Genomic DNA, 25,056 nt, shown 5'->3' with positions numbered 1-25,056 from the left:
AATGTATAAAAGATGGAAAGAAACAATAAATTGAATCTTTGGAGCCTCTTGTTTACTGACTGTCTGCACAAATTTTCACAGATAGCTGAAACGAAAACAATTCATTTTATGATTTAACTTTTTCTTCTTTCGTATAAAAGTTTACAGACCATGTTAAATGGCATAAGGTGCATGCTCAGATTTAGGAAAAGTTGTTTCTGTCCTAGAAAATTGTTACTCTGAAATAACAAAAAATAATAAGGGAAAAAAACAATCTTATTAAAAGACTAAAATGTACTTGCTTCAGAAATATTTGAAAACCAGAGTGCACAGAACTTCTTAATTATCACGTAAAATTTGAAATTTAAGAATTATTAATTTCTTTAAAATGCAATATCAAATCTTCTTTTTTTGAGAGACATGATGATTATTTAATCGACTTCTTTCATTCCAAAGGTCAATTTGCCAGTTTTAAGCAAATTATGATCTCTTTAAAAAGTTATGTATTTTATTATTTTGTTTATCATTTCATTCATTCACCCTTTACTTTTTTTATGCTTTTCATGATATCACAACATCTTTTCAAAAGCCTAACTTACTAAAAAGCTCATTTCTTTAGAAGTTTTTCATGTGCCTGTATAGATTTTGTGTAAAAATTAACATTGTGCTTTCTATTTTTAACTTTTGATATTCACGTATTCTGGTAATTGTGCAGTCATTTCGTATACGTCATTGACTTTAAACTGTGTTTATTTCATTGTTAATTTCATGTGACATGAATGAACAGATACAGTGCAAAACTAAGTACAAAAACTGTTCAACCACTTTGTCAAGACGTTAACAAAAATCTAAATTTGCAAATTTAAGATTATTTTTCGTTCATTATATATTTACATTGGTTCAACAAAAACATTAAACATGAGCTTAAGAGACGCAGCAACGAAATAAAAAATGACAATTTTTAACCAGATTCCACATATATTCTTATGTGATAGTATACAAGTAGCCCACAGAGCATTTTGGTTCACTGTGCAATTCTAATGTCAAAACTCTAGTGTATCGATATTTGTCTTAAACTGATAAATGCAATTTGAGCTTACCTGGCCAAAAGGTCCAAGTGAGCTTTTCTCATCAATTGGCGTTCGTTGTCGTTGTTGTGGTTGTCTGTTAACTTTTACAAAAAATCTTCTCCTCTGAAACTTAACTGAGCCAAATTTCACCAAACTTTGCCACAATCATCATTGGGGTATCTAGTTAAAAAAACGTGTCTGATGATCCCGCCTGCCAACCAAGATAGCCGACCTGGCTAAAATAGAGCATAGCGGTAAAGTGCAAGTTTTGTCTATTATTTCGAAAACTGTTATAAAGGAGCAGAAATGTTCATAATGTTGAGTGCCAATTGTCCATATACGTCAAAACTGTCAGACGACTTCTTATATGAGTTATTGCCCTAAAATGACAAATTTTACCATTTATTTTCATACTTGCCTATTATCTTGAAAACTAAATAATAGATGTAGAGAAACAATGATTAGCAAGACAAGTTCTACAAATAAGTCGAAACCGACAGCCGACTCCTTGTTAGAGTTATTGCCCCATTGATGATCATGTGTACCATTTTTTTGGGCGTCTTTTGCCTTATATCTTAAAAATTATAAAAGATAGATAGAAACTAAATAATAATAAATGACCAGCAACACTAGATCTACAATTAAGACATATATAGAAAATCTTCTGATGACTCCTTATTGGAATTATTGCATTTTAAGGTGGCTCGGGTGTCTTCCTCCATCTTGAATTTTGAAGTAGCAGATAACAATTGGTCTAGATCTTTAATGAAATGTGCAAATTTTGAAAGTTGTATGTAATTCATGTGTAAGACTTTTAATGTTGATGTAGAAAATTATCATATTTATTTTATGGACACCATCATGAATTGGTTGATCTATACTATGTGTCTGTGTCTAAACTAACTAATGACAATTTTACCACGTCTTAGATTGTGGTTTAATTTCTATGTCGTCTGTCTGCTTTAAAATACTGAAAGTGACCTATTCCCTAATGTGAATGTTATACTGAGTGTGAATTTGCATTGCTATACGAAGTGTCTCGGAATTTGTACATCCAACATTCATGTATTTATTTTTGATGAGTCTGATATGGTTTCGATTGGATCATGTGTTAGTCCAAAAAATTATAGAATTGCCTTTCAATACCATCATTGTTATGAAAATTGTTTGGACTGGTATTGTAAAAATAATTGTATAAAATTCGAGATTGCATGTTCCTTACGTAAGTGCGGTGTCCTGTGGTGTCTGTTGTTGATAGAAGATGCTCGTTGTTTTGCGGTTTGGATGTTGTGTGGACTATTATATTATTTGTTCGTGCGTTTCTCTGTGATGAGTGTTTTTGCGTGTGTTTGTGCTGTATTTCTGTCACAAATTGTTGTCATTTGAGCAATATTTTTAACATTGTCATATAAGCGGGAGGTTTGGCTAACCAGTACATAACCAGTGGTTCAACCCACCATTTTTAGCTCACCTGGCCCGAAGGGCCAAAAGAGCTTTTCTCACCACTTGGCATCCGTCGTCCGGCGTCCGGCGTCGTCGTCGTTAACAATTTACATTTTGAACTTCTTCTAGAGAACCACTGAATGGAATGGAAACAAACTTGGCATGAATGTTCCTTATGAGGTGCTGACCAAGTGTTGTTACTTTGTAGCCGATCCATCATCCAAGATGGCCGCCAGCGGGGGACTTAGTTTAACATAGGACCCTATGGGAAATGCATACAAATGACTTCTTTTAGAGAACCACTGAATGGAATGAAACCAAACATGGCATGAATGTTCATTATGAGGTGCTGATCAAGTATTGTTACTTTGTAGCCGATCCATCACCCAAGATGGCCGCCAGCAGGGGACTTAGTTTAACATAGGACCCTATATATGGGAAATGCATACAAATGACTTCTTTTAGAGAACCACTGAATGGAATAAAACCAAACATGGCATGAATGTTCATTATGAGGTGCTGACCAAGTGTTACTATTTTGTAGCCGATCTGTCATCCAAGATGGCCGCCAGTGGGGGACTTTTGAATGAAATTAAACATGTGCCTTTCCTTATAAATGAGGTTGTGTTGTCACTTTTAGCCAAATTTTATATTTTTTTATATGATTTCAAAAACCTAAGTAGAATCAGGTGAGCGATACAGGCTCTTGAGAGCCTCTAGTTTTCTTAAAAAGTCCTACACCAAGTCAGGAAAATGGCAGTTGTTATCAAATAGTTCGTGTCTATGTATATTGGCGTTTGTTTTTGTTGCACTTCATTATTCCTGTTGTTCCTTTGTTGTCCTCTTAAAGTTGATGTGTTTCCCTCAGTTTTAGTATGTAACCCAGATTTGTTTTCTCTAATGAGATTGTGTTTGCCAGTGACAAAATGAAGGCATGGGGTATGAGAGCGTGCTCACAACGGTTCCTTACTTTTTATATGTATGACAACTATGACAGAATCTCTCAGAATCAAGAAATAGCACACGGAACTTTTTTTTTTCATTTTCCTGTTTTTTTCTTAATAAATGGATTAAGTTTTTTAAACAATAGTTCCATAACAACAACAGCTGCAAGCGGGAAACATAGTTCTGTGGAACTCCTTACACACTTTGGTTTTTTAGTGGTTTGTATACGACCGCAAACATTTTTTTTGGGATTGATTTTGGGGGTTATTGTACCAACAGTTTAGGAATTAGGGACCAAAAAGGGGTCAAAAACAAGCATTTTTTGCAGTTTAAGGACAATAACTTGTGTGTTGGTGTATGGATCTCTGACATTGTACCACAAGGCTGATGCATCCATCTTTACTGCTGAAGCAGAAGCAATAATTTTGGCTTTGAAATTTATTGCTTCTTCAGATAAATCCAAATTTATTATATGTTCGGATTCACTTTCATGCTTACAAGCTATACGAAATACTAAAATTAAAAACCCAACAATTCTCAAAATTTTATATGTAATGAGGAATTTAAAAATTCTTCTGAAAGAAATAATATTTCTATGGGTTCCGAGTCATGTTGGAATCCTTGGAAACACAGCTGTAGACCTTGAGGCAAAGAATGCCCTGGGTGACCCTCTATCTAACTGTGATATACCATATACTGATTTTAAATCTAATATTAGAGAATATGTTTTTAATATATTGAAAAATAAATGGAGTAAAAAAGATGATAATAAATTGCATGAAATGAAACCTTATTTAGGCAAACCTTTTAATAATATTATGTGCAGAAAAGATCAGTGTGTTATTACTAGATGTTGTATTGGTCATACTAGAATAACACACGAGTATCTTTTAAAAAATGAAGATGAACCACAATGTGTACCTTGCAACTGCAAGTATACTATTAAACATGTTTTAATAAATTGTATTGACTTTGCTGACATTCGTAAGAAGCATTTCAATGTCAATAATATGTATGATTTATTCAATAATGTTCCATTTACAAATATTGTTGCTTTTTTAAAAGAAATTGGAATTTATTATAGAATTTAAGAATGTTATTATATTTAAATCGATTTTAATTTTTATCACGTTATTTTACTGTTGATTGTTATTTGTATATAATCAATTTGTTTTAGTCAAGAATTTTAGTGCATTAAAAGACTTTTTGTCTAATTTTAAAAATATGCTTTAAATTGTAAAAATTATTCGAATTAGCTCTCGCCGCGATATAGCCTTTATGTGCTAATGCGGCGTAAAGCAACCAACAATCAATCAATCAATTATACCACAAGGTTCCATATCACAAAGGGAAGGCTGGGATTGAGTGTGGGGGTAATTGCCCCAAACATGCAGGAATTAGGGGCAAAAAAGGGGCCAAAAACAAACATTTTTCTAGTTGCCAAACAATCACTTGTGTTTAAGTGTATGGATCTCACTAAAATTGTACTACAAGGTTCCATACTACAAAGGGAAGGCTAAGATTGAGTTTGGGGGTAATTGCTCCAAGGGGGGGGGGGGGGTATTTCAATTTTTTTAAGGGGTTCATATTTCATGTATTTATTTTTATCAAAATTTTTCGAATTTCAAATTATTGACAAGTTTGAAGAACACAGTATCATGAGTATTGTGCAATAGATTTTTAAGATCTTTGACCACATTTATTTTGTGTCAGAAACCTACATTATGTCAAAAATTTGATCACAATCCAAATTCAGACAGTATCAAGCTTGAATATTGTGTCCAAAAATGCCCCCAACTGTTCAGGGTTCGACCTCTGCGGTCATACCAGGCTGCACTCAGCAGAGCATTGTATTATTTTTGGAAGGGGAAGTTTTTTTTTATTGTAATTTTTGTTTTAGAAATATGTATAAGTTATGTAAATGCAATTTAAGAAATATGCATGCAAGCCATCGATTTGTTGGACATTTTGGCATGGCCTGAGCTGTTGAAGATTGAAATTGAAATTTTATACAAAGTGTTAGCCTTATTTTCAAGACTGTCAACATCAAATCAATCAGGGTTAGTAAAGCAGCCGAAACATTTTAGCATTTGTACTCTTGTTTTTAATTTCAATTTTAACTCAGTGAAATTGAAAAAGTGTATGCACATAGGTTATCATACATGTGGATTTATGTGGAGGTAAATTGTAACAGTCAAGTACATCTGCGGTTGGTATATTTATATGTATAGAGTTTTATTACCCTCTTATGTACAAAGCGAAAAAAGCACTTTTTATGTACAAAGAAAAAGAAGCACTTCATATAAAAATTTGCATTTATATTTATCTTTTTATAATTCTATAAAGTGGTGTGGGTTTTTTTTTCATACAGAAACTTATAATGCCATGGATGTTGTTTACAATAAGGTTTTAATGACCTCGAGTAAAGAAGAGGAACCTAATCTTAATGAAAAGTTAGACACACAACAAGCATCAGATACAAGTCCTTCTGGAAGTAAAGATGATGAAATTGTTAATCCAGGCCTATGTGTTCTACAGCAGTCACAAGCTATGGCATTGCCTCTCCCATTAAACACATCAGGTAATCTCTCCAACCAACCTCCAACAGCCCTACCTTTATCACCTCAGATGTTCTCCAATGTGCCTCTATCACGACAGCAGCTGAAGCAGAAAATGAAAGCTAAGATGACTAAAGATGAAATCAGAATTCAAATGGAAAAAGTCCTTAAAAGTGGCAAATATAAGATGAAGGTTGGACGACTCATATTCTGGGACTTTGGTGGACAGTATGTATATTATACTACACACCAGACCTTCATGACCTACAGAGCTTTGTTTCTTGTTGTATTTGATGGCAGCAAAGGATTGCATGAACAAGTCCTTGATGTGTTGTGTTTTCCAGGGCAGCATATGGCACCAACTCCAGCAGGTAACATTGACCTATTCAAAACTGCAAATCCCTCTCATGATGTATGTTTTGCTGTTCTAGCATCGCTTTATTTATTTAGAACATCCAAATCAGTAATACTCCCGGTGCTTGGTTCAATTTATAGAGGTACCATTTTAATCGTTACAGCTAGTAGAAGCAAATATAAATACATGAATACATGATCCAATAGCAATGTTGAAAAAAGTCAAGTGTCATTGTAAGAATTGATTTTTGTTCAATATAAAAATAAGGAGATGTGTTATGATTGCAAATGAGACAACTATCCACCAAGTTAGATTTAAGCGATGTATGCAAAAGTAGGCAAATATACTGCCTTCAACAATGAGAAAATCCATACCGTGTAGTCATCTATAAAACAATTTAAGTATGACAGACATGAACCAACGACAACCACTGAACAGTTTCCTGACATGGGTCAAACAAGTACATATACATTATACTGTAAATTCAGAAATTATTGCAAGGTTTTTATGTATGCAAATGATGCGACTGGGTGCATATCGCAATAATAAGAACTCACGTTTTGATATTTGATCTTATATTTCTTTGCAAAATTTCCTGAAAAAGTAAAAATGAATCTCGCTTTTTTTATGCCGTAGCGGAGGGGGCATTAAGTTTTACCCTTGTCTGTCTGTACGTCCCAAAATTGGTTTCCGTTCTCTAACTTTAGATTGCCTCAACCAAATGTAATGCACCTTTTACACAATGCTTATAACCACAAAACCCAGATCCTTTGGAATTTTGGTGGCGTGACTTGTACCGTTCTAGAGTTATGCCCCTTTACAAATGGAAACATTGCTAAATATTTGGTTTCCGTTTTCTAACTTAAGTTTGCCTCAACCAAATGTTATGAAACTTATACACAATGCTTATTACCACAATACACAGATCAAGTTTGAATTTTGGTACCATCACTTTTACTGTTCTAGACTTGTGCTCTTAATATTTTTTTTCTAAAAATATCAATCAAGTAATTTTTTAAATTGGAGTTATCTTCCTTTGTCCATGATTATAGATGAATCAACTGCAATCAATGCTTTATACAATGCATTGTTTAATTTTGCCTTCCACTGATAAATTAAAGCAATTTTTACCCTTCAGTGCTTACATGCACTTTAATTAACTTTATATATGTAAGCGGGGGCATCATCTGCATCCCATGGACACATTCCCCATTTATTTTTAATCGCAATAATAGATGGACGCAATAATTTCTGAATATACAGTAGAATGTGACGGGGTTAAACATGGTTGTGAGTTCTAACCCCTCCCCTATCCTAGGACTAGTGTTACAGCCCATCATTAGTCCACATTCTCAACATAAGTAAAACAAAGTCTCAGACAATTTTGAAAAACACTGATCAATAATTTGTCAATGTTAAACACAAAAGAAGGCTACAATGATGTTTAAAGCTTAACAAATCTTAACATCATTAAGCTACTCAAGACTTAAAATGTCATCGATATGGCAAACCAGCAATACACAAGCATGGTCAACGTGTAGCTTGAACTTTTAATTGATAGTTATAAATGACCCTCAGATATGTTTAGCAAGTGCAAGTCACAAGAATTCGATTATCTCGTTTGTTTTCAGTATTTTTACAACACTGGGTCAACTGTATCCTTACCTATTGTAAGGCAGTACATGCGGGAATTCCAAAGATCTTGTTTGTTGCTACCCATAAAGACAAAGTACCAAAGGTAAGTGATCTTTTAGAACAAAGGTATTCTTCACAAATCATTTTATTTGTAGCGTAACAGTTTTATAAATTTAAAGGAGTAAGTAAGTATTGATCTGCTAAAACACAATACAATAATAAAAATATTGTTGAAGAGTTATCACGGGTTATTAGACAGCACACCTTAATAGATTGGTAAAATCAAGGTCAGCTTATTGATCCTTTAAGCAAAATACTTATTCATAGAGGTAATTAATTTTAAATTATTTGATGATAGTCTTTTATATCTGTAGTTAAATCAATTAAAAGACGATTGTTGTAAAATTATAATTTGGCTTAACTGATGATTTTATTTCTTGTTTTTGTCATAAATCATAATTTAACCAAATGAACTCCGCTTGTTTGCTCTATGGTCATGTTGTTGTCTCTTTGACACACTTCCCATTTCCATTCTCAATTTTATCTGATGAGTTTGTGGCAATACTGACAATAGTTCCAAAATCAAGGTAACTTCATGTAACTTTTTACTCTAGGAGCGGTTCAAATCATATGTGGAAACTAAACGAATGCAAAATCTCTTATCTTTTTATGAGTAGTCCTCATACTAAAGTTGAAGACCGATAGAATTATTATTAAAAAGAACAGGTCAACAAGGATACACATATTTTGTATAAGGAAAGGACAAACCATACTGGTTAAAAACCAATCTGATTCAAACAATAAAGTAAAGGAAACACACAATATCAAAGAGAGAGAGAGAGAGAGAAAGAGAGCGAGGCTTTATTCTCTTAAAGAAATGTACACAGTAAGTACAATATAAACACAAATACAATAGTTGAGAGTAAACAGAAGCAGTACGCTAATGTAAAATGAAGAACAACATTATGATGAAATACATGTATGATAAACGGTTACTCTAAACATGAATACATCAATCTGTTAATAGAGGTTTACATAAAGGGACTATATATTAGAAGATGTTGTAAGAGTGCCAATGAGACAACTCGCCATCCATCTAACCTTTTGTTAATACATTCAATGAGTGAACACAACTGATTGTATTTTAGTCTGTCTGCAAAGTCTGTTATACTGAGAGTGAATTTACTTTACATTGCTGTACGACGTGTCGCGGTATTTCCTACATCCAACATTCATGTTTTTTTTATGTTTTTGTTATGGTTTCAGTTGAATAATGTGTTATATCCTGTGGTGTTTTTCGTTGATGGAGAATATGTTCGTTGTAGTTCTGTGGTTTGTATGTTGTGTCGACTATTACATTATTTGTTTGTTTGTTTATCTGTTATGAATGTTCTTGCATGTGTCTATGCTGTATTTCTTTCACTGTTTAAGCGATATTCGTAAGATTGTCATAAAGCGGATGGTTTGGCGTGCCATGAAACTAGGTTCAACCCACCATTTTATTCTTAAAATGTCCTGTACCTAGTCAGGAATATGGCAGTTTTTATCAAATAGTTCGTTTCTATGGGTGTTGGCATTTGTTTATGTTGCACTTCGGTGTTCCTGTTGTTCCTTTGTTTTTCTCTTATAGTTGATGTGTATCCCTCAATTTTAATTTGTAACCCGGACTTGTTTTCTCTAAAGCGATTTATGACTTTTGAACACCAGTATATTACTGTGGTATTTTTGAAGTAGTAAACGGTGAGCAAATTGACATTGTTTTTGTAATGGGTGAACATTTTACTTGAAGAAATAATAATGTAGACATTCTTCATTGTTCTTGTTGTTCAATCTTTTTTTTGTGAAATATTTTGTTATTGTTGTCTTTCCATAAATTCTTATGACAAAGGTGTTGTCTGTTGCATTATAAATTTTGTATTATCCCCTAGATGTGTTCTCTCTTTTTTCACAAGCATACATAACACCTGTCTTTCATAATGACTTTATATAATTATACCCCCGCTTTAAAAAAGTGGGGTATACTGTTTCACCTTATAGTCCGTCCGTCCGTTCCATGAATATTTTTCGTCTCGTCTTTCTCAGGAACTACATCATAAGGATTCATAAATTACATTTCAGGTCAGCTATACCGTGTGATGTGTTTTCAGATTCATCACTCAACAAATTCCTGTTTACCGAAAACTTACATATACAATATATGTACTTTTTCGGAAAATATAAAATTTAGATGTATGACCTTAATAAACAGGACGAAAAGCGAGGCTTGCATAGCTGTTTTCGTCTTTCGTAGCGAGTACAAATAAATTCAATTTCTCACTACAGAACATCTGTTATTCTTTATAGGAGATCATTGAGACGCAGCGTGAATTGGTTTTCACTGGAGTAGAAGAGTTATTTAAAGACCATGAAGGACGACATCATCTAGTCCTTGACAAACGGATATTCGTAAATGCAACAGACAAATTTGATTCAGAGATAGAAGTCCTGAAGAAAACCATTACAGATTTAACGTTTGAGCATCCATGTTGGGGAGAGATGATGCCAAATGCTTGTGTTCCCCTTGAGCTGGAGATTGCTGAGCTGGTAGCAGAAGGGAAGCAAATACTGTCACTGGCAGAAGTTGAAGAATTAAATGCCATCAGCCAGGTGTCCATCCTGTCTTTTAATCAGCTCAGAGATTTTCTACATTTCCATCATTCGCTAGGAAAGATAGTATATTTCGATACACCCCAGTTGAGAGATTATGTGATTATCAGCCCACTTCTCCTGGTGGAAGTTATGCGATCCTTCGTAACAGGTATTTAGTGATAACTATATCCAAAACAACTTTGATAGATACAGTAGAGTTATTAATTTCAAATTATGAGTAAAATTGAGAATGATAACGGACAAAGAGAGAGACAACAACCTAACCAAGGAGTAGAAAAAAGCTTAAGGCCACCAATGGGTCTTCAACACAGCACCTGTAAGTTGGCTTCAGCTGCCCCCTCAGCAAAAATGTGTACTACATGTAGTTCAGCAAAAACTTATGTCACACTGAACTTCGAAACATAAATGAACCAACATTTAAAAAATAACATACAAGTCTAACAAAGGTCAGAGATTCCTGACTTGGGACAATCAGCGGGGTTAAACATGTTTTGTGAGATTTAAACCCTCCCCTATACTATATAGCCAATGTAAAATAAGCAAACACACAGCATTACGCACGGTTAATCTCAATTTAAAAGAAGTCCGAGTCTAATGTTAGAATAAGAACCGTGTCATCTATGTTATTTGGACTCTGATTGATACGCATATCATCATAGTGTTATAGTAATTTAATCTTTTTATAGCACAGGTTGGGTATTTAAAGTAACACATATAATCACATTTTAAAACGCAGTGGTCACTAGTTCATACAGTGTCAAAGTGCTCAATATTTGCTATATTATTCACATCATTTACAATTATCAAGTCAAGTATGGAAGACTCTTGATTGATATCAATTATAGTTGTATCAACACACAGCTGGTGTAAAAAGTTCGCGTTAAGACATTCTATAAATTCTGTACTAGTTTCGTTCTTTGCATTCCAGGTCTCCCAATCTATATCTGGAAAATTGAAATCCTCATTTATCAAAATATGAGTATAATTATGACCAAGGTTTCTTGTTTTGTTCATTTAATCATTTAAGGCCTTGTGTTTCCTTTCATTTGATGGAAGCTTTATATATACATCCATATACTAAATTGTCATGCCCTAATAATGGAATCTTCATCCATACACTTTCTTCAAATTCAGAGTCAATATCTATCTCTGTTGCATTGACATTTTTTGATATAGATAATAATTCCTCTCTTGGCTTTATAGGAAAATTGCTTGGAAATTACTCATATCCGTTCAAATTTAATTCTGACTTTGTAAAAATATACCTTATATTCTTTGGAACGAACTCTGTAATAGCTATAATATATGGTATCACAAAAGAACCTGATTTTAAACCCATCAAGCATATTCATAAAGCTATCTGCATTTTTGTATATACAACATAAACCCTGGTGATTAAAATGATTAACTAACTTAACTAAACAAGAACTTTGAACGTGTAACGCATTTACACGTTTATGTACATTTCTGTTTAAGTATAAATTCGCTGCACTTTTACAACGTACTTGAATTTCCCAAAGGTGGGCCTTACGAACTTCCTTTTCTGACTTTGACATGTCCTGTGTTATACTCAATTTATTAGCTTCCATTTCTGACTTTGACATGCCTTGTGTTATACTCAATGTATTAGCTTCCCCTTCTGACTTTGACATGCCTTTTGTTATACTCAATTTATGAGCTTCCCCATCTGACTTTGACATGCCTTTTGTTATACTCAATTTATGAGCTTCCCCATCTGACTTTGACATGCCTTTTGTTATACTCAATTTATGAGCTTCCCCATCTGACTTTGACATGCCTTTTGTTATACTCAATTTATGAGCTTCCCCATCTGACTTTGACATGCCTTTTGTTATACTCAATTTATGAGCTTCCCCATCTGACTTTGACATGCCTTTTGTTATACTCAATTTATTAGCTTCCCCATCTGACTTTGACATGCCTTTTGTTATACTCAATTTATGAGCTCCCCATCTGACTTTGACATGTCTTTTGTTATACTCAATTTATGAGCTTCCCCATCTGACTTTGACATGCCTTTTGTTATACTCAATTTATGAGCTCCCCATCTGACTCTGACATGTCCTGTGTTCTACTCAATTTATAAATTTTTAAATGGTATAATTCCTCAAGTGATTTTAATTTTGAAAGTTTGTTCAACGTTTCTTGTTCTGCATCTTTTAAGGTGACCCTTATCCGTCTGGATTTTAATTCAGATGTTCCCCCATTTTGTTTGTCAATTGAATCACTATTTGCTTCTCCTTTTCTACAGTGTCCCCCTTTTAATGCTATTATTATCAGATTCAAGAAAATCAAAACGATTATTCATAAAGTTTGTTTCTTCAACCTGTCTATCTTTACCTTCATCTGGTTCTCATTCTGCTGCACCAAATATGATTATATTTTGTTCCCACAATGCACTATCTCTTCAATCTAAATCTTTCTGATTTACAGACTCAACCACTTTATCTGCAGCCTCATTTGTGTCATTTTTACTAGCAAATTCCTGTATCATATCCTTGACACTGGGTTAATCAACTTTATTTTTAATTTGTTCCTCAAGCTTTGACGCCCTACCCTTTGTAGCCTCTAGGAATTTTTCTATTTTATCGCGCACAAAACCAATGCAGGGCTGGTGATTAAAAGTGCTCATAATCATCATCTGAGAGTTCAAACATTAATTGCTATCATAAAAAGTACATTATTCACATTGCACATCTTCCCCTTTAATTACCTTCTGAAATGAATTACAAGAACAGCCGTCTGTCATGTCTATTCCTCTTTTAACCTTTCGATCTGATTAACTAGAAGTTAACAAACCTTTTGTTGCCGATCCCGGCATTTTTGACAAAAAAACAAAATGACAGATTTGTTTACACTCGCTAAATGAAGTCAAATTCCAATGTAAATCTGTTATGTCAGCACAACATATGAATGGAAATTGATAGTATGGAATGTTTGACACCGTGTAGACGCACGACTGATTTTAAACACTTCAAAAATTGTCAAAATTTACGCTCTGGGCTTACCACACCACTTCATTAATACGCAACTGGAAGTCTTCTTAAAAAAGAAAACAAATTTTCATAAATCAATGCAAGTGGTTTACAGTTAGCAATGCAGTTTATCTCATTTTCTTAGACAATATGTGGCCCTACATATCAAGACATGGTTTATTTACTCTAAATGTTTCGTTTAGTTAACAAGATAAAGTATTGCCATTGTTATTTCAACATTTGCATTTTACTATCAAAATGACATATAAGTGAAAAATATATCTGTGTCAACAGTTATAAATAACAATATTTCTTTAATTTTTGGAAATTGTCAGCTACATTTTTCATCCATCATAATAGACGGAGTGTTAATAACATATATATAATTATCACACCGCGGGTAAATTATGACATTGTGATTAGTTTAACGCCATCACATGATTACCCCTCATGGATCCGTAGGGGGTTACCGTTAGTAAATTTCATAGGGGGTTTATGACGTCACATCTAATGTTAATGGTGACGTCATCTATTGATGTTGTTGTATTTCATTGTATTTCATTTATTTTACAACAAAACGCAACAGGAAAAGTCTTGTGTGTGATAAGTTTGTAATACGACTGACTAGTGACCCCCTACTGACTGAGAAAAATCCATAGGGGATTCGGCATTTGGCCTCAATCCCTATGGATTTTAAAAACCCTCTATGGATCTGTTGGGGGTCAGTAGCGAGCCATATAACTTGTAATATGTTACTCCCCATTACCATTCTCAATTTTAGTTCATATTGTCATTGGGATTTTAAGCAATAACGAACATGTACTTGAAAATCAGCGATTTGTATACCATCAAACATTGGTACAGATGCAAGAACTATGCCTTACTGATACAAATAATAATAATAATAATAAACAAACAAATATTTTATTTTCCAACCCAAAATGAGCAGAATAATTACAAGATAATTTTCAAACATAATGTAAAGTAAATTAAAAATAGGTTAAACAAAGTACATAATAAGATTAATTTTGATTTACTTGATTAATATAAAATATCAAAGCAAATGAAGTAAGAACTTAAAATAATTAAAATATAAAATATAATATGACCCATTGTCTGTTACAAAATGTACTCTGGTCCCTTTATTGGACAGCACACCTCAAAGTATACTAATAATTTATTAAATGTAAAAGAAATAACTATGTAAATGCATATATGATCATACATATCATTCTATGTCTTTATATAGAGAAATCTAATTTAATGTTGTATTTCTGTTTATATTTAAAACCTCTAATAATTGACAAATTATTATCAAAATATTTTTATCTTCATTTCCCAATAGCCAAATAAAAAGAGATTTGTTATCAAGTTTTGAAATATTTTTATTTTTACTATATATTTTGCTTAGAAAAGAATTTCTTACATTATCCAAAGTTTTACATTTTTAAAGAAAATGCATCTCATCTTCTATTGATACGAAAGACTTTCATAATGCATTTCACTTATTATTTAGTGTTGTTTTCAGAATTCTGTAGAAGTGAAACATTATTCATATTTTTATTGTTTTATTATTTCGATCCAGTGTAAGTTATTTAAGTAAAATGCAAAAAAGTCCAAAAAATCAAGTTATTTAACATGTTTAATATTTGTATTCAAATTGTTAGTTATAAATAAACATGGAAAGATTTTTATGTTTTCTGAACTATAAGAGAAAGGTACAGAAAAATAGAAGACTTGATATCAAACACATAGCATAGGCTAAACAATCTAACATATAACTGATGCTATGTTTATTTCTTCACTGTTGATATTTTATTCTATTTTATTTTACAGATAAAGGCTTTTGGCCAAAGAAAGGAGACATAACGAAAACTTTTGAAAGAATGTCAGGAAGTGGAATCATACAAAGAAAAGATCTGTATCTTATTTGGGAGCAAAAGCACTTCAAGAAACTATCACCCTACAAAGAGTTCATATTTGATATGCTCATCCACCTTGATATTCTATCAGAGCAGCGAAGGTATGATACGAAAACTGGAAATCGGTTACCAGTGGAAAACTTCTTTGTTCCCTGTATGCTAACACAAAGAAACAACACAAGTTTCATGGCAAATGAGTGCACACCAGAGAAAGCAATCAGCCTAGCCTTTGTTTTCAAAGGGACAATTATACCACCAGCCTTACCGAATCGTCTCATTAGCGCATGTCTAAGTATGTGGACCGTGAAAGCATATGAAGGGAGAAAACTTCTGTTTTCAGGATTTATTGGATTATCATTCGATAAGGTACATGATATAGTGGTATGTGTTGAAGCCAACAAAATTCTGCTGTACATAGTCCATAGGACTTCCAATGGGCTGATTGTTCCAGATATTGCCACGGGCATCAAGGAAAGCATGTTTACAACATTGGAGAGAATATCAGAGTTCTATCAGTCCACAGTCCATGCCATATCTGGCAGCCAAAAACTACCTTTCCATATTGAATATGCATGCTCCAGGTTAGAATGTTATATTCCAGAAGAGGCAGCATTCACAACTGATGAATGGATCTGTCATAAACATAAGATTGTACATACTAAAGACAAGTGGAATATTTGGAATCAAGATCAGGTAAATTAGAACTATTAAATTCTCCATCGCCCTGCTCGTCCGAATTTAAAGTATTTCTACTCTAAATTCAATAGGCTTTAAACAAAACAAACACAGAAATAGAGTTAGTTGCTCGCAGTAACATTATTATCTTCTCTTGCGATACAAATTTTATTTCACTCTATAATACAAGTTTCTTCGATACAAACAACATAATATTAATACATGTAATAAACATAGCAGCCATTAATGTGATTAACTTCGTACTATACGACCTAACTGCGAGCACCTTCGATACTAATACATTTAAATGCAATACTTTATATAGTACCCCACCCGTAGAAACCGCCAAAACTTTTCTCGTGCCTTTTACACGTAACATCAGACTTTATAAATAGTACATACTCCTGCAGAACTAGTTCTAAAACTAGTTACACTAGTTCCCATCTATATATAATAACTACAAATACCTAACGGGAAAACCCCAATTTCAAACGAAATGAAATAAATTTAAGTTGATTTTATTATTATATAACAAAATCTTGAATCAACTCAACAAGTGCTAACAAGCATCACTTGAACATGGCTTAAATTTTATTTTTATGCCCCACCTACGATAGTAGAGGGGCATTATGTTTTCTGGTCTGTGCGTTCGTTCGTTCGTCCGTCTGTCCCGCTTCAGGTTAAAGTTTTTGGTCAAGGTAGTTTTTGATGAAGTTGAAGTCCAATCGACTTCAAACTTGGTACACATGTTCCCTATGATATGATCTTTCTAATTTTAATGCCAAATTAGAGATTTTACCCCAATTTCATGGTCCACTGAACATAGAAAACGATAGTGCGAGTGGGGCATTCGTGTACTGAGGACACATTCTTTTTTTTATAAATTTCCTGTTAACAAAAGTTTTAATTTTTCGAAAAACTAGGATTTTCTTATTCCAGTCATAGATTTTCTTAGCCGTATTTGGCACAACTTTTTGGAATTTTGGATCCTCAATGCTCTTCAACTTTGTAATTGTTTGGCTTTATAAATATTTTGATATGAGCGTCACTGATGAGTCTTATGTAGACGAAACGCGCGTCTGGCGTACTAAATTATAATCCTGGTACCTTTGATAACTATTAAAATAGAACATAGGGTAAATAGGCTTATATCTCTGAAACTAAAGCATTTAAAGTAAATCTGTCAGGGGCAAAAATGTTCATCAGGTTAAAATCTATCTGCCCTGTATTTTTCAGACGAATCTGACAATCTGTTGTTGGGTAGCTGCCCCTGAATTTGTAATTTCAAGGAAATTTTGCAGTTTTTAGTCCCCTACCGACGAAGTCAATAAGGACTTTAGGTTTGCACTCTGTCCGTCTGTCTGTCTGTCTGTCCTTCTGTCAGTACATCAAATAAGTTTTCCACTCTTTTTTTCTTCATACTTGAAGATATTGCTTTGATATTTGGTATATTGTTTGATCATAAAAAGTTACAGATCAAGTTCGAATTTTGTTCCGGTTTGATAATTTTGTGCATAGTCATAGTCCTTGGACTTAGAAAGTTCACTCAAATAATCAGTTTTCTGCACTTATTTTCGTCATTCTTGAAGATATTGACTTAATAATTGGTACATCGTTTATCTTGACAAGTAACAGATCAAGTTCGAATTTTGTTTCAGTTTGATGATTTTTTGCCGAGTTATGGTCCTTCGACTTAGAAAATTCACTCAAATAATTAGTTTTCTGCACTTTTTTTGGTCATGCTTGAAGATATTGATTTGATTCATAATTGGTATATAGTTTAATCATGACAAGTTACAGACCAAGCTAAATTTTCTTTCGGTTTGTTGATGTATTTGCAGAGTTATGGTCCTTGAATTTAGAAAATTCACTGAAATTATCAGTTTTCCGCACTTTTTTGTCATGCTTGAAGATATTGACTTGATAAATGTTATATCGTTTACACCATGACAAGTTATAGATGAAGTTATCATTTTGTTCAAGTACAATTGAGTTTAAACTGGTAGGGGACTATGTATTGCCATGCAATACTCTCAGAATGCTTGTTTATTTTTATCTTGAATAATATTATAGATAGAGATAAACTGCACTAATGTTCAGCAAAGTTAAAACTACAAATAAGTTAACATGACTCAAATTGGCAATTGCCCCCTCAAGGAGTCATTGCCCTTTCAAGTCAATTTTTTACAATTTTTTTTACAATTTTTGTAATCTTTTACAAAAATCTTCTCCTCTGAAACTACTTAAACAAATTTAACCAAACTTGGCCACAATCATCATTAGGGTTTTTAGTTTAAAAATGTGTCGGACAACCCCAACTGCCAACCAACATAGCCCATATGGCTAAAAATAGAATATAGGAGTAAAATGCATTTTTTAGCTCACCTGACCTGAAAGGTCAAGTGAGCTTTTCTCATCACTTGGCGTCCGTCGTCTGTCGTCTGTAAACTTTTACAAAAATCTTCTCCTCTGAAACTACTGGGCCAAATTTAACTAAACTTGGCCACAATCATCCTTGGGGTATCTAGTTTAAAAAATGTGTCCGATGACCTGGCCATCCAACCAAGATGGCCGCCATGGCTAAAAATAGAACACAGGGGTAAAATGTATATTTTGGCTTATATCTTTGAAACCAAAGCATTTAGAGTAAATCTGACAAAAGGGTAAAATTGTTGATCAGGTCAAGATCTATCTGCCCTGAAATTTTCAGACGAATCGGATAACCTGTTGTTGGGTTGCTGCCTCTGAATTGGTTATTTTAAGGAAATTTTGCAGTTTTTGGTTATTATCTTGAATACTATTATAGAGATAAACTGTAAACAGCAATAATGTTCAGCAAAGTAATACCTACAAATAAGTCAACATGACCAAAATTGTCAGTCAACCCCTTAAGGAGTTATTGCCCTTTATAGTCAATTTTTAACAACTTTTCGTCATTTTTTGTAACTTGTACAAAAATCTTCTTCTCTGAAACTACCTGGCCAAATTTAACCAAACTTGACCACATTTATCAATGTGGTATATAGTTTAAAAAATGTGTCCGATGAGCCCGCCTACCAAACAAAATGGCCGACGTGGCTAAAATTAGAACATAGTGGTAAAATGCAGTTTCTGGGATACGATTGCTTTCAAGCAATCTGTAGACTTATACCGGTGGCTCAGAGCAATTTCCCTCACGTCAATCGGTTTATTCTAAACATTAAGGAACATCTCAGATTCTTATGATTGTCTTGCTTTAAAAGGTAAAAACAAACAAAGGGATTGAACTTAATCAACTTTCCTATAATGTTCTTTTCATAATCTTCATGTTTGATAATTCCCTTGACTTCGATGCGTGTTTTTAACAACACGGAAAATTAAGAATTAAGCAGTATTTATATTTAGTGTAGTTATAAATTTAGAAACACGTCAGCAGCTGGTCAGAGGGAATTCCCAGTTTTGATAAAATGCGAGAGTTCTCTGAATACCGATAAATCTATTTCTGTCATATAAGAACTGAAGTGGAGTTTTTCTTATATGTTACCGTTATGAAACTGATATTTGAGATTGTACTTCCATAAAGAAATTGAGAACCATCTAGGTCGTTTAATAAGCATTTAATAAATATTGCCCCAGGGTTTGATTTGGAAATTATGCGCATGCGTATAGTTTTCTTGACTTTAAGGGGTTTTAGATTGAATGGTTGCTCTGGATTCCCCACTCAATTAATTAATTTATAACTCATGGAATCTTTTCTATGTATGTCTGCTATTAAGGGTTATTGTTGTTGCATAGTTTTAAATCATATGCATCATTTAGATTAAAATAAATGTATTCCACATCGTAGAACACCCCTTCAGGCGAAATGGAGTCTTCCATATTATCGTTTCGAGTTGTCTCCCTTCCGGCAGTGAATTCTGAATATAAACAAGACGTCGAGTATTAAGCTCGTTCTGTCAATAAACGAATGCAATTTAAACCGATAAATGTGTACGGAAAGGAGCCATGATGACTGACCCAAAGGAAATTAAATATTTAAAGAGTTAGGAATGGGGTTCCTCCTAGAATTAACGTAAGAAAAAAGGTGATAAGATACGAATCTACATGTACATCTACCATGTCTACATCTACATCATACGACGATCCATCAGCACATTGATGACTATATATTGTGTATGTCGGCGCATCGCTAACAGACACTTAATAAAATATAATAACCAAAGAGTGAAATAAAATACCTTCTCTGACATCTCTCACTCTGAGTCAGTCAGTGACTGCTGTGGAAAGTAAACTTGGTATTGATAGTACAAAAATAAAACACAATAGACCTAATTACATTGTTCATACACTTTTATCCGGGTTTGGCTATTTTGTAACTATTTTACATGTCTGTTTGTCATTTGAATTAGTTTTGAAAATTATATTATCCAGCTACATGCATACATGTGTCAATGAAACAATGGCAATCGTATCCCTCAGAGCAATCTGCTCTTAGATTGTTTTATATCTTTGAAGCTAAGACATTTAGGGCAAATCTTTCAAGATTTAAATGTCCATCAGAATAAGATCTACTGTGGATTCATTTATTTTCGTGGGTACCAATTTTCGTGGATTCAGGGAAACTTACATATTCGTGGATATTTAATTTCGTGGTTTTACCGAAGTCTGCATAATCGCCTTCGTAAAATTTGTCATTCGTTGAACATTTAATTTCGTGGTTTGCCTGTACCAACGAAATCCACGAAAATTGGTATCCCACGAATAATTATGAATCCACAGTATCCCCTCACAAATTTTCAGATGAATCCTACAACCCGTTGTTGGGTTGCTGCCCTAAAATTGGTAATTTTAAGGAAATTTTGCTGTTTTTGGTTATTATCTTGAATACTATTATATATATAGAGATAAACTGTAAACAGCAATAATGTTTAGCAAAGTAAGATCTACAAATAAGTCAACATGATCAAAATTGTTAGAGGACCCCTTAAGGAGTTATTGCCCGTTATAGTCAATATTGAACAACTTTTCGTCATTTTTGTAACTTGTACAAACATCTTTTCTAAAACTATGGGCCAAATTTAACCAAACTTGACCACAATCATTACTAGGGTATCTATTTAAAAAAGTATCTAATGACCCCGCCTACCAACCAAGATGGCCAACATCAGTAAATGCAGTAACAGGTGAGCGACACAGGCTCTTGAGAGCCTCTAGTTTACTTATATCTCTGAAACTTTAGCATTGAGAGCAAATCTGACAATGAGTAAAAATGTTCAACAAGTTGAGAAATGTATTATCTTTCCTGAAATTTTCAGACGAATCAGACAACCCGTTTTGGGTTACTGCCCCTGAATTTGTAATTTTAAGGAAATTTTGAAGTTGTTGGTTATTATCTTGAATATTATTATAGATTAAGATAAGCTGTAAACTTAAATAATGTTCAGCAAAGTAAGACCTACAAATAAGTCGAACATGACCAAAAGAAGTTATTGCCAATTATAGTCAATCTTCTTTACAATTTTTCATAATTTTTTGTAATCTTTAAAACAAATCCTTTCCTCTGAAACTACTAAGACAAATAAAACCAAACTTGGCCACAATCATCACTGGGATTTATAGTTAAAAATGTGTCTGACGACCTTGCCTGCCAACCAATGTGAGCGACATGGCTTAAAATAGAACATAGGGTAACATGCAGTTTTTGGCATATATCGCTAGACTATAACAAAAGTATAATGGTTGCATTATTTCATGCATCTATTGTAAACAAAAAATCAGGTGAGGGACACATAGACACTAATAGTGCATTGACTTGACATATCAATGATATAAGGATGAGGCTTAGAAACGGGGAAATGCGAGGCTGTGCCGAGCATTTTCCCTGTTTCGGGCCGAATACTTATATCGTTGATATGTCAAGTCAATGCACTATTATTGTCTTTATACTGCAATCTAAAAAAACATTTTCAATTGTTGTTTATTGTGTTAATGTTATTTATTTGATTTAAATATTGGGAAAAATCCCCCTTTAAAAAGGCCTCATATCACACAGACGGAGAAATATAAAACACGATGAAATGTACATCATTACCGCAATCAATGATGAACGAATTCGTTGCAGACTAAAATATCAACAATAAACATAAAACATAATGATTTATAGGTTGCAAACAAAAAAAATATTAATAAGTGAAATATGTTTTCCCAAAAATTGCAAAAGAAACAAGTTTGAGTCGTTAAACATGTTAAACGCATCGTTGTTTACATTGGAAACAAGAACAGGTTGAAGAGGTCGTATGAATAATTAAATATAATTTTGACAATTTCTATTTAAATATTCATGAGGAAAAGTGATATCAGGTCAGTGACTGTATATGGCATAGAAATATACAGTCAACGCATTTTGACTGCTCAAATAGAACGAGTGCAGTATAAATGGAAATACCGACCTACCTTACCTTAAATACGATATGGGATTTCTTCTGACAGTTAGGTTCCTACGCAAAATAATAATGTGTTATAGTATTCTTGTATTTGTCTTCAAGTTATGAATATTACTTTTACTGTTTAATCTATTTTTAGTAATATCCATGCTACGTGGCTCGGTACTTATACATCCCGTCTTGTGTTATTGTAAACTTTTGTATTTTTGTCTTTCATTTTTGCTGATGTGCTTTGTCTATCTATAAGTCTGTGTGTGTTTCTTTGTGGACATATTTGTTTGTTTTATAGTGATACAGATTACAAAATGTTGACTGCTGCACCCCTATTTTTGACATTTTTACCTATTATGTCTGTTTGTTTTGTTCACACATCGTTGTCAATATAATGGAATTTTATGCAACTGTCATACAACTGCGAGGTTTAGCTAGCTATAAAACCAGGTTTAATCTACCATTTTCTACACAAAAAAATGCCTGCACCAAGTCCAAAATATATGACAGTTGTTATCCATTCGTTTGATGTGTTTGAGCTTTTGATTTTGCCTTTTGATTAGGGACTTAATTATTATTAAGGGTATAATGGTGTACTCGTGTAAACGGGAAAGTCACTTGCATACATGCGTAATGCATTAAAAGTAAAAGCTTATAATTCCTTTTTCTGTATCATTGAATTTAAAGCCTTCAAATATCAATTATCATGATTGTCGACAGACTTTTAAAAACAGATTTTAAATTATCAAGTTAATCTTCTCAATTGAAACAATATACTATCATGTCAGGTGTAATTCTAACTAAGTACAGAAATCAAGAACTGCCTATTCCAGCTCTTTGTGTTCTAACTTCTCCAAACAAAAACTCTAATAACAATTTAGTCCTGATATCTTAATCTATGATGAGTTTATTTGTATTGACAGGTAGAGGAGAGGTAGTCTATACATTTTTAACAGTATGAACGGTCCTTGATCATGGTCTCACTTTTTTTAACATTAGCTTTAGATATAACATATATGATCAAGTCAATTCTTTAATCTAATTTTATCAATTGGGCAGAGTTGTGAATGTAGATATCTCCATTACTATTTCGTTTTAGGCAAAAGAACAATGTGAAGTGAACTGTCCAGGTGAATATAATTAATATGTTATTAATTTGCTCTTCATTACAATGATCCAACCAAAAATCATGCATACAAAAGTATACTGATCTTAGTAACTTTGAAATATGTTGTTGTATATGACTTTGGGGGTATGTTATAGACATTGTATTTAGTTATTGTATTTAAAACAACAATACCAATATTTAAAAGATATAGAGAGATGTGGTATGAGTGCAAATGAGACAACTCACAATCCAAGTCACAACAAGTATACCATTATAGGTCAAGTTTTTGGTCTTCGAGCCTTCGATCACACTGAACACTAAGATAGCATTTATGAACCACATCAACAAACGACACCTACTGAACATGCGATTCCTGACTTAAAGTGTGATTTAATAAACATAATCCATTTACACCAATCAATGAAAGTGCTTGGACGCAGGTAATGTGTAACCGAAAGTGTTAAGTGAGTTTTTCTTATCACTTGGCGTTTGATGTCCGTCATTGCTGTCAGTCGTCATACGTTAACAATTACCAAAACTCTAATACGCAAAAGTTGGACCAATTGTTACCTAACTTGGCCTTCATCATTGGTTATCTAGTTTAAAACAATTGTCAGATGATCTCACCTTATAACCGACATGGTTAAACGTATAACATAGGACCAATATTAATGTTGTGTCTATCATCTTCAAAAGCTAAAGATGGAAGATATATAACAGAGCAGACATGTGCTAAATAATGAGATCTATACACTTTGAATTACATGAATTTACTTAAAACAAGTATTTAATTTACTCAAATTAAGCTAAAAAAAGGTAAAAATGTTTGTCAAAAAATGAGTAATTCCTAGTAATGCCAAGTAATTGTAAGTAATTACCTAGTAATTAAATTTTAGTAATTTTTCAATGTATCTTAAGTAATTCTTTTAATGAATACTTAAGTAATTTCTTTTATTGATAGTAGGTAAGAATACTTAAGTAATTTCTTTTATTGATAGTAAGTAAGAATACTTAAGTAATTTCTTTTATTGATAGTAAGTAATTCATTTAATACACCTTAAGTACTTCTTTTAATTATAGTTAGTAATTCTTTAATAAAAGTAAGTAATTCTTTTCATTAAAGTAAGTAATTATTTGAATACACATTAAGTATTTCTTTTAATGATCATGATGATAGTAAGTAATTCTTTTAATACATATTGATTATTTCTATTAAGTAAGTACTTCTTTAAATATTTATTGAGTAATTCTTTTACACATAAATTATATATATATTTATAATATATTTATAGATTAAAATAAAAATTA

At 32.9% G+C, this 25,056-nt stretch overlaps 2 protein-coding genes across 2 annotated transcripts in view; both read left to right on the top strand.

Moving 5' to 3' along the window:
- LOC139483478 (uncharacterized) overlaps nt 1-25,056 on the top strand; it is a 766,788-nt gene that overhangs the window by 539,237 nt on the left and 202,495 nt on the right. The window lies entirely within an intron of this gene.
- The window catches only part of LOC139482719 (uncharacterized), a 63,449-nt gene that overhangs the window by 28,962 nt on the left and 9,431 nt on the right, over nt 1-25,056 (top strand). The window contains exons 4-8 of the mRNA XM_071266785.1: nt 5,809-6,366; nt 7,982-8,088; nt 10,329-10,782; nt 15,467-16,245; nt 23,740-23,770. Of these exons, the coding sequence (XP_071122886.1) occupies nt 5,809-6,366; nt 7,982-8,088; nt 10,329-10,782; nt 15,467-16,245; nt 23,740-23,770 (1,929 nt within the window). The remainder of the gene's footprint in view (nt 1-5,808; nt 6,367-7,981; nt 8,089-10,328; nt 10,783-15,466; nt 16,246-23,739; nt 23,771-25,056) is intronic.

This window comes from Mytilus edulis, chromosome 7 (assembly GCF_963676685.1).
Source record: "Mytilus edulis chromosome 7, xbMytEdul2.2, whole genome shotgun sequence".
Taxonomy (NCBI): Eukaryota; Metazoa; Mollusca; class Bivalvia; order Mytilida; family Mytilidae; genus Mytilus; species Mytilus edulis.
The sequence above is the reverse complement of the archived record's forward strand: the minus strand, read 5'-3'. Positions and strand labels throughout refer to the sequence as shown.